Consider the following 19418-nt stretch of genomic DNA (forward strand, 5'->3'; position numbering starts at 1 on the left):
GTATCTAGAGTGATCTCAATTATGAAGTCATCAAGGATGAGGAAGAAAATTACAGAGAGAAACAATAAATCTGAATGTACAGTGCTTATCTTCAAGTAACTTAAAATGAACCATGAACAAATAAGGTTCTCAAAACATTTAATTCCTGTCATGCATACCATCTTTACTATGGCATGAAGATGATCATAAAGTGATTATTTAGACAATGTTAGCAACTAAATAGTTACAAACTGAGCTAGATTGTCTACAAGATATTAATGCTTGTGATGCTGACCCCAAAATGTTATGTCCTTTTTTTGCCATTACGTAAAAATGTACAACTACTATGTCTCTCTAGTCATTACAGTATCACCCAGCAACATGTTTTTTGGGATACATTAAATGACTTAGTGATACTTAAGAAGATACTTTGATTGATGTTACTAAGAAATAATAAATGAGTAAAGCATGATTGTAGTTATGGTGTGAGTAAAGATATGACAGGATCATGCGATAGACATTGGGGGTAAGATAAAGATCACAACGATAGCAAATACTTACATAGTACTTACGATGTGTACTTTATTATATTATGTATATATTACATTGTGTAACCACTTGATACATTGTGTAACCACTTGATACATTGTGTAACCACTTGATACATTAACTTATTTAATCCTCCCAACCACACTCTATGAAATATGTACCATCTTAATCTTTCTTTCATTGATGAAGAAACTGAGGCACATAGAGATTTTGGTACTTGCTCAGTAAGTAGCACAACCAGGATTTGAACCCAGATAAGTTGGCTCTTAGCCAATACACAGATCTGCCTCTTCTGTGATTTAATCAAAATAAACTCTAAATAAAGACATTACAATAAAGACATTAATTAGCTGCTAATCAGCTAATTAAGTTAAAAATGTAAAAATTGCTAATTGAACATAAAGGAGAGTGATGAAAGTGTGAAATGTTCAGGATTATCTAATGTAATAAAAAGCTTATCAAAGGTAAAAAAGTTTTCATTGGAAAAAATTCATGAACAACCATTTTAGAAATTAAGAAATGGTAAATGGCCAATAAGCATGTTGTAAATATCTCAATCATAGTCTTTTGGTTTTCAGTGCTATCTATAGACTGACACCTTCCTTATGTATATGCCCAGGCCTAAACACATGAACTCCAGTCCCCTGTAGCCAATGGCCTTCTAAAAATATCATAGGCAATCCAGAACCAAAAAATTTTTCTTCTTCCTCCATCAAATGTCCTTCCCTTAGACCAGAAGCTTAGGAGTCAAGCATCCTTCTTTCATTCTCTACATCCCTACATCTGTTCCATCACCAAATCCTCTATGAACAATACTTTCCAGACTCACATCAATGAGGCTTCTGCCTTGGGTCCACTTCATTTGTGCTTCTCCCGGTGATTTGCAAATCTCAGCTCAGATAAAACCTCATCAGAGAGGCCTTCCCTGCCTATCGCATCTAACGTGCTAACTTTGCTCCACTCCCTCCCTCATCACTCTCAATGCCCTTATATTAGAAATGCTTCTTTTTTCTCATTAATGTTAATAGACTTTATTTTTAAGAGCAGCTTTAGGTTCACAGCAACATTTGGCAGAAGGTGCAGAGTTTCCATATATCCTTGCCTCTACACATGTATACCCTTACCCATTATCATCCTCTTCCACAGAGTGGACCTGCACTGACATGTTTTTATCACCCAAAGTCCATAGTATACACTAAGATTCGCTCTTGGTGTTGTACATCCTATGGCTTTAGGCTAATATATAATGACATGTACCTCCCATTATAGTGTCACACAAAGTAGCTTCACTGCTCTGAAAAGCCTCCATGTTCCATCTATTCATTGATACAGCCCTCCCCCAACCCCTGGCAAACTCTGATCGCTTCTTATCGTCTCTATAGTTTTGCCTTTATCGTTTTTTGTCTTTCTTCTCACCCTTCTTAATAAAAACCATTTTAATTTGTTCATTACTATATTCCCAGGTTATGGAATAGTGCTAGTCATATAATAGATGACTTTTAAATAGCTGCTGAGTTAATGAATTATTACATATATACACACACATACATACTTTATATCAGTCATATGTAATTATATACAAACAATGACATGTAGATATATAATATATTTAATGATATACTTGTATTATTATTATATATGTATATATAGATATATATAGGCATTATATGAAATACTCATTTTGATGGGGATACTGGGAAGTGGACCACTCATACCTTAGTATTGGTAGTATAAATTCAATGTTCTGGAAAACAATTAGTCAACCAATATCTGAAATAGTAGAGCATTCATCCACATTTACCCGATAACTCTAAAAAGTGTCCCTAAAGATGCATCATTCTGTATCCATCAATGTCAGCTTTGTTAAGTGAATGTTCCACTTCTATAAAAATAGTATATGCAATTATTTGAAAAGTCATGCTACCAAGAATACTTACTGGCATATACTGTAAAGCAAATAAAGTTTACTAAATAATATGTAAGTATTCATCTTAATGTTTTTCTTAATTATGTGCACATATATTTGTACAGAAAAAAGACAGGAAAGATTCTCTATAATAATTTAACAGTGGCTATCTCTGGGTAGTGTAATTATGGATCATTGTTTTCTTCATTTGTTTTATAATCTTTAAAGTTTGTATCGTAAACATATTTGTACTTAGGAAAATACAGATAGTACTTTTGAAAGAGTTCTGTTTAGTTCCCCAAGAACTAAATTTTATCATTTGTTTAATAAGTATTTCATGAGCAATACTAAACTCTCAAAATTTGTTAAGTGCTCTGAAGTTTACAAAGATAAATAAAAAGCATATCTGCTCTCAAATGGTTTATGTTATCATTACCTTGGTTTATCATGGGACAAAGCAATAATTAGACTTAAATTTAAAATTTAACGGGGTTTTGAGAGATGAACTATGGTCTTGAAAACAGAAGGGACATGTACGAAACCACAGGTTTCTATCTACTATTCATTGAGACATGTTGCTTAGCCTTTTCTAACCTCAGTTTTTATATCTGTGAAATAAGAACATTGAGAGAAACGAATGATAAAATGAATGTACTCTAAAGTAGTATTTCAGATTTAATTTGATAATCCCTCCAAGCAATTAATCTCATTTATGTTAAAAATATTTTTCACATTTTATTGTAATTTATTTGTAAATAGAAAATATGTTCGGGATTCTAACAATTGTTGGGATAACGAGAGAAATAATTTTCTCTGCAGATCTTTCCCCCATCAACTCATCCATCTTTCCAACCATTGATTCATCCATCCATTCATCCAGTTTTTATAGGATCTTTCGTAGACAAAGCACTGTGTTGGGCACTATGGTATCTCTTTAATTACTTTGCTCCTTTAATAGTCCTTTAAGACTATGTATACATTAGAAAATAATTAATCTGGTATGGCCAGCTACCTATATGACCATTTTGAGTCAGCTACATAGCTGATATGAATGAACTTGATGAACTCCAATATTAAGCAGGCCAAAATTAAGATGCTCAGTGAAGTTTCAGCAGCATCACTTGAATAAAGGAAAGTCAGTGTCTGCCTGTGTTGGGCTGTGGTCCAAATGCACAAGGAGTGTAAGTTTAAAAGGCATTCTCAAACTGGAACACATCCAGATGAGTTAACAAGGCTAGAAAATGGTTGAGAAAACATACTATATGGAAACTAGTTGGAGAGAACAGAGATGTTTAACCTGAAATGGGGAAATTTAGTGGAGAGGAGGACAAATGCTTAAAAATACCTGAGATTCTAGCCCACGAATGGTACCAGAAGCTTGTTCTCAGGGATTAGAGGTAAGGTCCTAAGGAGTTCAGTGTTGTTAGCATGACCAACCATATGCACCTTTTGCCCAAGATAGTCCCAGTTTATGCCTGCTGCAGCTCAGTTCACTCCTATTAATTACTTAGAGTGCCCCATTTCACTCAGAATGTCTCAATGTGAACAAAAGGTTATATTTGCCCTGAGTTTTGTAGAACCCATACAATTCTTTGTTCTACATCAGAAAGAGCTTTCCAATGATAAAGACTATTCAATAATGTGATGGGACAACTTGCCAAGTGACTATTTTCCTGTCACTGGTAAGTAACAAGCAGAGGCCTGGGGTCACCTGTCTGGGATGTTCTAGGCAAGTATTCCTTATTTGGTGAGAGGATAAAGTTGGTGACTTTTAAGGTTTCTGCCTTCTGATTTTAAGATTCTGTTGTTTTATTTTTGAATATTCTATGGTCAAATATCAGATCCATGACATACCTACAAAAACACAATTTTTAAAATTTTATTTTTAAAAAATATAAAATATATAAAATATATATAAATATATAAAATATATATTTTATACTTTTATATTTCAAAATATAAAATTTTTATACTTTTTCTCTCGCTAACATAAAGACCTCTCCATTTTACATTTCATTGAATTTCTGTGGATGTTGACTAATTCTGGAGATGTGGCAAATTCATACTAGTAGTTCTATGTGTGATACCTTGTGGAATGATGGGAATCCCTGCTAGGATAAAGAAATAAGACTGGGAGGTACTGTTTAAGAATATGACCTGGACAGAAAATAAATCCAACATTTATTGAAACTTATTTATTTAATATTGTAAATGGTTTGCTTTTATATAGATTTAATATATGTAATAGTTATTCTATATTATAAATCATTTACTATAGCAGGCTGTTTCAGGGTGTAAAATTAAGAGCACACTGCCTTTGAACTTAAACGGCCCATGTTAGAATCCTCAGTGTGCCAGTTACATCAGTTCTGCGATTTGAAATAAAATATTTAACTTCTCTCTGAGCCTCACCTTCTTCCATATATCCTACAAAGAGAAAACACTACAATTTTGGAGTGTAATTCTGATGATTAGAAATAATTATGTTAAATAACCTTGTACATAGTACGCTTTCAAAAAGTTCGCTCTGGTGAAAGACTGTTTTGTGAACATGAAATCAATTTTAACCTACTTGTTATTATTTAATGCTGCTCTGTTTGTGCATCCTTGTGTTCAAGGTTGACTGTCCATTTGTTAGCACATCTGCATATTCCTCATAATTAATATCTTTTTAAATGACATATGGTTTAGTGACTGCAAATCGAGTCTTGCCTTCTGTTTTCAATTTGTTCATGACTCAATGATTCAATATATGTGTCTGAACTTTAATTTTCCATTCTGGAAAGTAGAATTTAAAACCCTTGCTCATATGTAGCTATTTCGGAAAATGATGAAGAAATGTGTAATCCAAGGATTTTGAATATGTGCCAGGCTATTCAGCGATGCAGCATATAGGTAAAAGGCCACAGTTTCTCTAATGTTAACAGAGAAGCCTAAATGAGAATGCCAAAAATGTAATCCCTGATGTGAGGGGATAATTTGGGGTAGGCTACAGTCAGATTCCTAGTGAATTTAGCAAGAAGCACCACATCTAAATGGAATGAGCACAGGAAGAGTTGGTGGAAGCCCTAGGGAATGAGGCTGAGATCATTAACCTGGATGAACAACTGATGGTACCCCCAGGGCAGTGCCTCTGCAAGCCAGGGATCTCTGAAAGACAAGGCCCAGTGCACCCCTGGAAGAGAGTTTCTAACTTCCGAGTCCCCCGTAGCATTTATGCCTCTTTTGTGCTGAGTACTGTTTTTTTGGTGATATAGTTATTCGAGTCAGGTCTAATCTGTTAAACATAAAGTAGATTATTTTATTCCTCCTTCTACGTATTCTGGCCTTTCCCTGCCTCTAACAAGAACCTTGTGCAGAGTGGTATTCAATATCTTGTATTACAGAATTGAATTTGATACAAAATATTACAGGCTTATTTGATATTTTAATGCAGCATTTTATTTCACTATTTTGAAATGCACACACACAGGCAAAAAAGAAAACACGCCACAAAAGTAACATGTTGGTGGGATGTCCTGAGAAAGAATTCAGTGCATATGAAAGCACAGTGAATTCATTTTCTCCCTAAAATATTCTTCTTGTCCCCACAGACTTGGTAGTCACCAACTACATTTGTGAAGCCTCTGTTTTTGCCTTTGAGAGCTCACCCCCCAGAGTTTTATAAACCTGCAGGGAGCAAAGGTTTAGGACATGTGTAAATAAATCATTTTATATTTTTTTGTTTGTTTTATTTTGTTTTGTTTTCTTAGAGAAGTTTACGACATGTGTAAGTCATTGTCTATTTGGTTTTTTGTTTCCTTTTGTTTTTCATATAGAGAAGAATCCAGTGGTGTATATCATTTTTAAAGTTTAATAAAATTATACATTCAAAAGATTATACCATCTCAATTATTCTAATCTGTGATTTAATTTATTGCTTATTGTTTTGTATGAATTTGGTTTTCTGAAGCAGGTTAAATTTGAAATTTTATTAAAAACCCACTTCCTTTGAATTTATAGATGGGGGTAGCTGTTTTATCTAGTCGCTGTGTAGAATTAGTATTTACTGGACAAGATGTGTTGATTCAGGAGGTTGTCTTGGAGTGTTTGCCCCGTGAGGGTCATATTAAACTTGAGAGAAGTTCTTTGAGCAACAGAGCATCTTAGAGACAATATATCAAGCTGATGGATACAAGGCTGTTCTGTTAAGAAACCAGCAGCGGAATTATGGCTGGCTCCCAGTTATTGCTTTGGTGCTAAGGAGCCTCTAAGGATTAAATCTAGGATAAAAGGGGTTAAACAGAGGGGAAAGGAAGGTTTCCAGAATTCAGTGTTACTGGAAGCATACAGAATGAGTAGTTATATATAAATAATTTAAGATGACCATTCTGTTTGGAAATATTTCACAATTTAATATATTCAAAGTGTACCAATTTAATGGAGCATATTGTTTTGTTATTACACAGAAGAGAATTTGTGACACCTTATTATTATTATAACGCCTACTTTGGGGCACTTCTTCCTACTTTCTTAATAGAAAGGTAATGTAGTCTTTAACACATCAGGGGTTTTGTGTGCATATTAAAAACTAATTTTTTCAGGGCTAATGACTTGAAATTCAGAATTTGGATTTTCAATTACATTATACTCCTTGATGTAGAAAAATTAGACAAAAATAATCAAAAGAAAGACATGGTTTTATATGTTATACATTGTATGCATTTTGCACTTTACTTTTTGCCTGTGTTTTCACAGTGCTCTTTTTTCTATGTGTGACTTACTATAAATCAATGAAAGTATATATGTCAAATAAATTATGACTGTTTAAAACCATTTGTGTTCATAGATAAAATATCAATTAAAAAGCCTTCAGCAATGAATGTCCTTCAAACCAAAAATGTGAAGTTAAGAAGTGGATAGTTGGCCCTGGACAGCAATCTTCTTGCGCTTTCTAGTCGTGCCACACTTTTACTAATTGAGAGAATTATTTCATATTATTTCCTCTTCCTTCAAGCCTCCATTTCATCCACACAATTTGTCACTGAGCCTTTGCTTTTATTTTGCTCACTGAGAAACCAGGCATCATCAAAGGAGATCTTTGCTATTATTCCATCACTGAATCTACTCACTGCTCTACATCTTCATCTGTGCATTCACTTTTGCACAATGGGAGAACTATCCCTGCTCTCTTTGGCAGCCAGTGTGCACTGACTCTCAATTGATTCAAATGTGCACTGGCTCACCTCTCTCTTCCCACACTAGGACTTTGCTCTGGCAATTCTTTCTTCTACAGTATCATTTCCCCTAATCTGTGTTGGATTCTTCCAACAAACATGCCTATATGCTGCGACATCTTCCAGTGTTTAGAAAACCTTCCTTTGATATCATGAGCTTCACTAGCTGCTGCCCCATTTTCTAATCCCTTTTAGAATAAATTCCCTCTAAGTGTTGTCTAAGCTCACTGTATCTGCTCTTTACCCCCTCATTCTCTTCACAACCTTAGCTCAGACTGCTATGCCCAGCACTGCACTGCATCTGTTCTTTGCAAAGTTATCAAATACCTGCACTTGGCCAAATGCAAAGTTTTAACTCCCAGTCTTCTTCCTTAAACTCTCAGCCAAGTTGATACAGCTGATACGTCCTTCCTTTTTCATGTGCCTTCTTTCTTTACTCGGCTTCCAGACTGCACCTTCTCAGTTTTTCTCCTACGTCACTGACCACTCCTTCTCAGTATCCTTTCCTATAGAGGCCTCCTCCTGACCTCAACATTTTGGTGGATTCCAGGGCTCAGTTCTCAGACGTCTTCTATACTCATTCTATCAACACTCACTTCCTAGATTATTTCACCATCTCAGCCTTTGAAGATCACATATACGCTGACCTACAACTCCTATGAAGGCTACAACTCCTATGAAGACTTTTCCTTTCCCTCTCCTCCTTAGTCCGTGTTAGCCACACTCTTCCTTAAACACAACCAGAATGTTTTCCTCCTTACTGCCTTTGAATGTACTGCTATCTCTGGCTAGATTACTCTTCCTCCAGACATTCAGATGGCTACCTCTCTCATGTCAGTGAGGTCTCTGTTCAAATATCACTAAATTGCATTTTCTTCCTATAATCTTCCCATTGAATTGAAGTTGTTACCTAGTAACTAAAACTGCCCAATTCTTTTTACCTTCTCTTTCCTTACACTGCTTTATTTTTCTGCAAAGCACTTATGGCCACCTGGTATTATTGTATACACAATATTCATATATTTACCGCCTGCTCCCTCCACTTGAATGTAAGCTACCTAGGGGCAGGAGTGGTGTCTATTTTATTCAGTGCTGTTCTCCTTCCACATGAAGAGTACTGCTTAGCACAGAGTGGAGCCTCAATAAATGTTTATTGAACAAATGAATGAATTATTAATGAACTCAAACCCATTACAGCAGATTGATGAAACATGTAATCTAATTCTTCTGTTCTCATCACTGGTCATTCATTAGCCTCATTGTTCACAGACGGCTTCTTCTGAATTTGAGAGTATGTAAAATTGACACACTACACAAGGTTATGTATAAAATAAAGTTGAAAATGGACCCTGATATTTCATTTGTTCTCATTATTTTGATCACTTCTCCTTCTTCACCAATGGCCTCTGGTAATTTGTGGTCATTAGGGACCTATATTAGAATAATCAGAAAGTTCCCAACAAAGTATATTATACTAGCAATTAAATTATGCTAAAGAAAGTTCAGGTCAGTCCAATGTAATAATAGTAATAATAGTTAGTGACTAATAATTACCGGGGTCTAAAATCAGGTGCTTTATTTATATGATCTCTGAACTTCACAACAATTCTATAAAGGAAATTGTTTCTACTTTAGAGATCAGAAAATATAGGCTCGGAGTCATTAGGTCATTTTCCTAAAGGCATAGAGTTTTGCTGAATTTGCTTTCAAGTTTCTCAATAGCTTTGGAACAAACTGATATGATTTGGAACAAGCTGATATGACAGGCTCATTTGAGTTATACCTGTTGGAAAAAATTAATTAATAACCAGAGTCATCTTATCAACTTTTTTTTAGTAGAATAGGCTTTAGTTTTACACATTCCTGTTAGGCCTTCTAGAACCATTCAAATAGATTTCCCTGGTAGATTGTACCAAGCAGATATGTTGAAGTCAGAACAGATTTGCCGGAGACTCAACTAGACTAGAAAAAGTGGTATGCATGTTCCAACTTGCAAAATTGAGTAAGGGCAGGAGAAGGGATAACTGTGAGAAGGGTAACTGTATAAAACACATAGGGAAAAAAGTTTACTTTTTATATTTTCATGGGTGAGCATTAAGGCTGGAATATGCTGTATTCAGCCACTCATGTTTATTTATCATTCCAGAAAAATACAATTTTAGCAAACTTCCCTTCCTCCAAAAAAAAAAAAGAGGAAAAGAAAGCCATTGTGTTCATATGTGGTGGTATGATTAAGGCAGCAATGGATGATATCGGGGGGAAGAATATGAGATCTGGACTGCCTCAGTGTTCAGTTGTTTGGTCTGTTGAACAAAGAGTTAAATGAAAAAGGTACTTTAATATTTGCTTCACTAAATTCCCTCCATGTTTTCAATTAGATAAACAGAAGTACAGGTGGGAATGTGCTGCATATTCATTTGTCTTGCTGTTTGGGGGCCGGCTTTTAAGACTGAAATACTAATGTAATTGTGTTGAAATGAACAATAAGGAAGTACAGGAGTTCAGGAATGAAAATGTTAAATTAAATGGACCATGTTTAACATTGTTGTTGATCCTGAGGAACAGTTTTTCCAGTATATGGAGCATTTCGATTCCATCCAGCATATGTTCTCCACAGTTTTCTCTGCTCTAATTCATCTGTGTTTTTCGACAGCTCCAGATGGCGTGCTGCCTCCCAGGCTTTCATCTGCCACTCCAACCAGTCTTCAGGTTGTCTGGTCTACACCAGCTCGTAATAACGCTCCTGGCTCTCCCAGATATCAACTCCAGATGAGGTCTGGCGACTCCACCCATGGATTTCTAGAGTAAGCATTCGACTTTGTCCATTCTATCAGCTGGATTATACAATATAGACATAACATTTTTGAAGAGTAGGTCAGTTCTCATTTGCAAAAAATATAGGTTACCTTTTAAAAGTTCAAAAAAAAACCCCAAACAATTAGAGGACAATCATTTGCATTTAAAGTAAGATTTTTTCACACTGAAACTTTTCATGAGCACATGCATTACATAAAGCAATGAAACTAACAAAATGATGTCTGAACTGTCGCTAACAAATTATAATACCTATTCTACAAATCCACATGGCAGTCAGTCTCAATACTACTAGGATTTACATCTCATATAAACACAAGATTACAAACTCAGCCAATGGCTACTTATTTTAAAAGAGATCTCATTTGGTGGCAGAAAATTATAATATTTAAATGTATGTTGACATCCTCTAAAATTTTTTGTAGTAAGAAATTTACTTGCTTTTATTTCTTTGAAAGTCGAAAACTTCCTAATTGACATTTATTTCCCATACAGGTTATTTTCCAATCCTTCTGCATCGTTAAGCTATGAAGTGAGCGATCTCCAACCGTACACAGAGTATATGTTTCGGTTGGTTGCCTCCAATGGATTTGGCAGTGCACATAGTTCTTGGATTCCATTCATGACCGCAGAGGACAGTAAGTGGTCTGAACAATACACAGCCAAATGTCTTCTATATTAGGGAGTTTAAAATGTCTTCACTGTTTTCCAAAGCAAAGAAATGAGCCTCCCTTATTTACTTGTTGTTTAGTGACAATAATCTTTTCTAGGGCAAGAGAGTGGGCAAAGGTGGTCAGTCTCTCCAGAAAGAAGAATAATGTGATCTTGGAGGGTTGGAGGGTTAGGCCTACAGACAGAACAAAGTAATTCACTATAAATTATGATATGGCCCCATTCTATCCTTCAGGGTACATCTTAGCGCCCTGCAAGAGAAAGGTTGTCATCTTCTGCTTTATGACTGAATGTTCTCTGTTTCGGAGAAATTCTGGCAGGCAGAAGAAAATGAAATAGGGACCTTACTTCGTGAGGCTGCTTACATATACTTGTTCCTGGAAACAGGTTTCATTTTCCTGCTTCTACTCATACCCCAAAGACAGCCTTCAGCATAGAGAAGTATAATCTGATAGCAGTATATTACAAAAGGTGGATTGAGATTTCTTTATTCAACCAATAAAGAGAATTTTCTAGTTGTTCACTAAAAAGTTATTTTTGCGTATATTTGCTAGATTATATTTGGGAATAAATACATGACTATAACATTTGGTTTTATACAAATTACCTCTATAAAAGCATATATATGAAAGTAGAGAGGTTTTTAAAGAAAAGTTAGGAATTAAATCAAGCTACACAGAGCGAATAAGGACATTGTATCTTTGAACAGTTAGGTTTTTTGAGTTAATCTTGTCAAGTCTTTTAATCATAGGCTTCTTAGGCGATGTTCTCTGCTGGCCCATTGCCATGCTGTCTCTATATCCAATGAGAACGTTAAGTGATTTTCAAAAGCCTAGATATTAACACAAAGATATGATATTTGCAACAATATCAATTGTTTATTAAATGTATTATTTTATTTCTATAATACCTTTAATTGTATTATTTTAGTGAAGATAAGACATCAAATGAGACATTATCAGTACAATCTATCTTGTTTAAAGTTGACTTTATTTTTACAAAAAAAAAGCCACCATTATGAGCAATAATGTATGTTACTTAATCCATTTCTTCCAATTCGTAATTACTCCCTGGGAGAAAGTTAGCTACTTTGCAAGGGGATACTCAGTGTTTTTGTTCTCAAGGGTATCATTTAGTAAATTATCAGCACAGTACAATAAATGGCACCCAAAGTCCAGAAAGCATTAATTCACCACCTTTTAGGAGGAACATTACATACACTCTGGGGAATCTGGACACCATGATCACCAGATTTATGGACTGAAGAATTCACACTCAAAATAGATTTTTGAAGAAACATTTGAAACAACTGAAGATAGATTTGTAATCTTCTTATATATAACAGCATGCTTGATGGCACTAAATAAAGATTAGCCAAAAATAATTATGCAACACACTGCAGAGGTGATGGCTCAATAGAATGCTTGGAAGAAGGGAGAAAGCATTTTTTTTTTGGCACAGCATTCTTTATTCTCCTAGAGAAAGGGCAACACTCAAACTTCCTCAGCGGTAATCTCCCCACAATTTTTATTGAATGAGGGCCATGACCTGCCATCTATAGGCAGGGAGGTGGCACATAAATAAGCAAAAGTCCGAAATATTGTAAAATACCAATTAGCATAGCATCCTTTGTTGAGCAAACTTACCTTTGGTCTCCTTTTACTATAAAACAAGTCTTATAGACCATACATATACATGGTTAGAATTTTCATACTCAGAGACCCTACCATTGTTGTGATATTTAGGGCTTGAGTTTGAAGTGAGTGGTATTAACCCTTCATTTTCCTTAAGTAAGAATTAGTAACACTTGAATAAATAGCAGATATCAACTCATAACCATCACTTTTGTTTAAATCCGTTCCCCAAAATGAAGGAACTCTTCCTTCTTCTGCTTTGTGTGTACACTGTGAAGTCACATACATAGCAAAGAACTGGAAGGAGGCCATGTGTGCCTGCAGGTTATATTAGCAGTGCACCTGAGACATGGTGACAGGGTACTGTATATTTTAGATGTCAGTGGAGATGGATGCCGTCTCTGAAAGGATGTGCAATTGAGTTGACAAAGACTGAGTGATTGGCATTGGGCACAAGCAGTTTTTCTGTCAAGGCTACAAAGCATTGCTTATAAAACCACCCATGCTGACAGCTCCATGCCAGAATCACACTTCTTACTTGATCCTGACCAGCACCTCCTGCTCACCAAAGTGCAATTATCTTTCTTTCTTTCTTTCTTTCTTTTTCTTTCTTTCTTTCTTTCTTTCCTTCTTTCTTTCTTTCTTTTTCTTTCTTTCTTTCTCTCTCTCTCTCGTTTCTTTCTTTCTTTTCTTTACTTTACTTTTCTTTTCTTTTCTTTCTTTCCTTCATTTTTTTGAGACAGCGTTTCACTCTGTTGCCCAGGCTGGAGTGCAGTGGCACCATGTCAGCTCACTGCAACCTCTGTCTCCTGGGTTCAAGCAATTCTCCTGCCTCAGTCTCCCAAGTAGCTGGGATTACAGGTGCCCACCACCACTCCTCACTAATTTTTTAAATATTTTTATTAGAGACAGGTTTCACCATGTTGGCCAGGCTGGTCTCGAACTCCTGACCTCAGGTGATCTGCCTGCCTCAGCCTCCCAAAGTGCTGGGATTACAGGTGTGAGCCACCACGCCCGACCCAAAGTGCAATTTTCAATGTAGAAATTTCACATATCATCTTACAGAATGAAACAGAGAAGTCACCTCATGCCCATATTTAAATTCCATATCATCAACAGGCACCTTTCTGCATCAGCCATAGCCTCACAGCCTTCCAGTGCCAAAATGGGTCACCAATGGCAATATTTTTAGTGTGCTATTTCAAGACAGTGATTTTCAGCAAGCCTGTGACACAGGTGAAACCACAAAGAGAAATCTAGGCAGTCAATGAGCTACAGCCAGAGAAGCAAATGCGTGGGTGCAGAGAAGTTGTCATGGACAGGGAAACAGGATGTGAAGAATTTTAATAGATTTTTTTCAAATAATTTGTCATTTACACAAGTGTGCCACCAATATCCAGTTCCATGCATTTTTAAAAATCTAGTGTGCTGATGCCAAATAATAATAATGCACATTTCCTATGAATATTTTAAATCCTGTTAAACGTGTGTTAATAAAAGATGTTTGCTCCAGCCAATTTGGTCAGTGTAGTGTTTAACAGTTTGCAACCAGATAAATACAAACAACACATTATTTTTTAAATGTGCTGCTGGCAGTCCAAGCACCTGGCATGTCCACAGCTTGCAAAAATGTCCTAAGATTATGTTAGGCTTGGGAGCACGTGATTAATAAAATGAAAGCACTTGCCTAGCAGCTGAAAATGTTGATATCTTGAAACCAGAGATAACCATCATTCCTGATTATATGATTGTTCCTTTCTCTTGTACGTTTGCAATTGTTTTCTGTATAGTATATACATGTAGAAATTAGAGTTGGCAGGGAGGGCAAGTTTTTCAAACCTCAGCTTAAATGTGGATGTACTCTTTTGCCTACCAAAATCCTGCGTTGTGTTAACTATGAATTAACCTACTTTTTCTTAAAAATGTGGATTCCCCAGCCCAAAAAAGTTAGATAATCTGTTTCTCTTAAAATTTCCCAGGAAAAAAGATTGAAATATGGAATATCTAATTTCAGTCATTTTAATGACAAACGTATATGGCATACACAAGCAATTAGATCAACTAATGAAATTGATATCATTTTCTAAAAATCATTTCCCTACCTCCAAAAAAAAAACCCCAAAGTTGAATTCACTCTAGATTTTAACTATTTAGTTGTCATATATTTAAAAATGTTTGATCATTTCCCAAATTTGTAGTTTAAAATTCCACATTTATATTTTTAACCATGAATCTAAGAGGCACTACTGCATAAAACCTATGGAATTCGAACAGTTTATTCTATAGGTTTACTTAGACAACTTTTCATTTGTTCATTATTTTGATGACACAGTGATATTTTAAGTACAGTTATACACTGCACAACATTTCAGTTGATGATGAACCACATATATGACGGTGGACCCATAAGATTATGATATCGTATTTTTACTCTCCCTTTTCTATGTTTAGATACACATTTATCATTATGTTACAATTGCCTGCAGTATTCAGTACAGTAACATGCTGTACAGGTTTGTAGCCTAGGAGCAACAGGCTATACCACACAAACTAGGTGTGCAGTGGGCTGTACCATCTAGGTTTGTGTAAGAACATTCTAGGATGTTTGTACAATGATGAAATCGCCTAATGGTGCATGTCTCAGAACGTATTCCTGTCATTAGGTGACACAAGACTGTACCATTGCCATGCTATATTTGCTCATTGCATTACATCTTGTTATTTTTTCACATTTATAATTGCACTGTGAACAAAGGAGTGGGCAATGAAGGAAATTATCTTACTACCTGGGTCCTGCTTTACTTTTCCCCTCAGCAACCTTCTTCCATCTTTCAGATACTCATAGTAATTTACAAAGGAAGAGAGGTTCTTCTGGAGTAAGACAGAAAGGCAATGTGAGGTCAATCGAAATCTAGATCTAACAGAACATGCTTCTTCCTCTTTTGTTGCCTGACATGATTCTACTCATTCATCAAGCCCCAGTTCAAGCATCACTTCCTCTGTGAAGTTTTCCCTTCTTGTTGCTCCCTTAGAATTTTGGTTTGTGTTTACTAGTGAATCATCAATATCCCCTTCTGAATTGTAACTTCTCAAGACCTAGGGATCTGTCTCAACTATCTTTCTATCACCGGTGTCTGGTGAAGGGTCTGATATAGAGGAGGTGCCCCAAAATTGTTACTCAAAGTACTGATTAAAAGCAGAGTTTGACTGAAGTAAATCCACAAAAACTCGAGCAAACATTTACTGGGTACCTACTGTGTACCAGGGACTAAAAGAGATACGAAAGTTGCAAGGATGGATATGACACTGTTTTTCCCTTGAGATTTCCACTGTCTGGCAAGGAGCACACACAGTAAAACCATAGTTAGAGTGAAAGAGCTGAGTTGTCCATGAGAGCAAGCCCTGAGGAAGGGCATGGCCCCTTAACATGAGGGCCAGGAAAGCCTACCTAGAGAAGACCAGGAGAGGAATTGGAAATGATTTGTATTTGGAGTACACTTTAATATCAAAGTTCAAATTTACACCATCTCTATTGGTTCAGGGTAAGGCTGGAAAGCAATTGCTGTAAGACTACACTGACACATGAGACCTGGAGAGGGACTCTCAGGTTGTCCTGTCGGTCGTTCCAGCCTCTGAGTATGAGGTGAGGAGGGTGGGGACAAGAGGTGAATGTAAGAGAGGGACATCCCAAAAGTGATTCTCATTTTTTTACCTTGGTCAGAGGCAGGCTGCTGGCTGTCCCTCTGACTCAATATTGGCTGCTGTCTTGGCTAGGTTAACCAGTGTTCTAGTTAGAGAGGCTTCTGCCAGCACCAAATCATGTGGTATTCGGAATGAAGGGGAGGGATGTGGAGAAATAATTCTAAAACAAAACCATTTTTCCTGTTTTTATTCTCATGACCTGTAATAAGAGTAAAATACTCTGAGACCGTGTAATGGAAGAGGAAGGAAACATGTGGTATAAAATTTGATAAATTGATCAAGATAATTCTAGAGTAGGACTTCCGAATCATTTAAGTGCACATATGCCCTTAAGATTACTGAAATTTTAAAACTAATATTACATGACAAACATCTTATGCTTAGGGCATTTTAGAATTTAAAGTTTCACTTGCATCCTTAAGAGCGTTCTATGCAACACAAGGAAAATGGGAATATTTTTAAATGAGAGTGTAACATATTTATATGAGTACATTTTATTTAATGAAGAAAGAGGAGCTACAAGTTTCAGTAGTGCTACACAACTATTTTGCTTTCTCCATTCCAAATATTTTTCCAGTTGCCTTAAGTACTAACCTCTGATTGCTGACATGTTTATCCTTTCAAACAGTAATTCAGGTATCTATTTTGCATAGAACAGAAGACCCATGATCAAAAATAACATTTATAATCTGATTTTGAGAGCAAAATGGTTCTGCATGTTTTCACTACATACTTTGTTTTCTGTCGCATAGATTTTCTCCACAAATTCCTGAATTTTCAGAATTAACAAATTCAAATATTTACAATTATTTTTATATTTAGTTTTTATAGTGTAAGATCAAAAGGAACTTATTCAAGCCAAAAATGACCAATACAGAATCCTTTGAAAGGATGGGTTGATTAATCAAAAATTCTATCCACCTTGCCTCAATTTTCCACTTAAGCTCTTGAATCTCCCCTGGGCACTTAAAGCACACTCCTCTTCCAAATATAGAGTGCTTGTAATATCTGTGTTTCTTACAGCTGAAGACTGCAGGTGAAAGTAATGAAAAATCAAGTTTTTTATGTTTACTTTAAGAAATTAATAAAAATAATTTTATCGTAGCTACTTTATCACTACTTAAATTTTATTGAGTGTTTATTATATGCAAGACACTTTAGCAGGAACAGTATATCCTCTCATTATCCAGAAATGCTATCTGCTGGCCTTTCGCTATTTTAAAAAACTATTCTTGTTCTTTAGCTTTGAAAAAGTTAAATTGTCAATATTTGAAAGCTCTCAGTGGACTATGTGAGATCATTCAAAGCTAATTGCCACAGGTTGATATTTAATGGCGTGAGTTTAGTTTTAATTCTCAAATCTTAAATTATTAGAGAGTCAAGTATCTAAAAACTGCTGGTTATTAACAAAAAGACGGATGTTTACCATAATCATTTTCTATAGCATTTTCTATAGTACCTGCCTATAAAAGAACATTCTGTAATGCTAAAACAATCCATATATTCATTTAATCTTGTTATCTTCCTCATTTTGATAATGTCCCTGTAAACAGAGTTGATTTGCTATATTTGGAAAAATTCAGATAAGTTTTGCCCAAATATAAGGAGTGACTGTGATGACCTTTAGGTTTTTTAGGATGTTTTCCTGACTTCATGAATTCTCACATCAATGCATTTTATTTTCTGCACCAAATTATCACAGATGCATCTACTATGATTCACCTCACAATATGCCCCAACTCTAGAGGTTGAAACATTCTTTCTAAACAATACTCTCCTGATATCAGGAGAAATAGAGAAAAATAGTTCCTGAATATTGGTTCTCCTATTTGCAAACTATCAAATGATGTCCTTCCAATTCTAACAGTTTTTTAGCCTTCAGAGGTTTCTTTCATTAAATAATGTTACCTGTGTTATACAGCCCATTTCCTTTTTTATCAGCGTCAGGCTGAAAGTTCATTTTTCTGCAAAACTGCAGTGCCCATTCTTAATTTTTGTTTTGGGAAATAACTGTTGTACCCTCTTTATTATCACAAGATTAATAATATTTCTTTATTTTATTGCTCCTCTTACATTTGGGTCTTTTATTATGAGCTGTCAAAAATTCTTTTGGGAAGTAGTTTGGGTATAAATAATAAATCGATAAAAGAATTCATGATTAAAGACAAGATAGAATCCATTATTCTGTTAACATATCAGTAGTGAATAACAAAAGGCTACATTAACAATTAGCATGCAATATATTGCTTTATGTAATTATACATCCATATATTTGCCACTTTGATTTTTAATTCACTGGTAAATTTAGGGGATACTTATTTATGGAGTTAATATTACCAAAAAGAGTTTTTAAACTGAGCGAGGTTTTAATTAGAATGGTAAAATGTTGCTTCAGGGCAGCAATGAGAATGTAACAAGAAAACTGACTGATCAGTCATGGGTAACTCGAATAGCAAACAAGTGAAGAAGACTCACAAAACCACTGAAAGTTATATACACACTCAAGTTGTGAGTCATTCAAACTGGGTATTCATACACATGTATACAAATACAAACAAGTGTGTGCACACCCCCTTTCCAATATACACACCTGAATATAAAACTAAATAAGCAGACTCCTCTGTTGACAATTTTATTACTCTATTTTAGGCTGGGGCTGAACTTTTGAAGCTGATGAGCAAAATAGTTTCCCATGAAAGATAATTTCATTTGCCAAAATGAAACTACTTTCCGTTATTAATGTTGTAATGAAATGGTTTGAAATATGAATCTGTGATCTGGACAGAAAGGATGCTCCTGTTCCCAGCTCCAGGAGGGAGTTCTCTAAACAATTACACCCACGGAGAGCGCTGTAAGGTTGTATTTTCATCACCGGCCAGCTGAGCTGTGTGCCTGTCAAACTCCCAGTCTCCCCTCCAGTGACAGCTGCATTGACAACATGTTATA

General features: G+C 35.5%; 1 protein-coding gene across 1 annotated transcript in view; it reads left to right on the plus strand.

Moving 5' to 3' along the window:
- The window catches only part of USH2A (usherin), an 827758-nt gene that overhangs the window by 538700 nt on the left and 269640 nt on the right, over window positions 1-19418 (plus strand). The window contains exons 40-41 of the mRNA XM_024239307.3: window positions 10304-10454; window positions 10960-11102. Coding sequence (XP_024095075.2) covers window positions 10304-10454; window positions 10960-11102 — 294 coding nt within the window. The remainder of the gene's footprint in view (window positions 1-10303; window positions 10455-10959; window positions 11103-19418) is intronic.

This window comes from Pongo abelii, chromosome 1 (genome assembly GCF_028885655.2).
Source record: "Pongo abelii isolate AG06213 chromosome 1, NHGRI_mPonAbe1-v2.0_pri, whole genome shotgun sequence".
NCBI classification, from domain to species: domain Eukaryota; kingdom Metazoa; phylum Chordata; class Mammalia; order Primates; family Hominidae; genus Pongo; species Pongo abelii.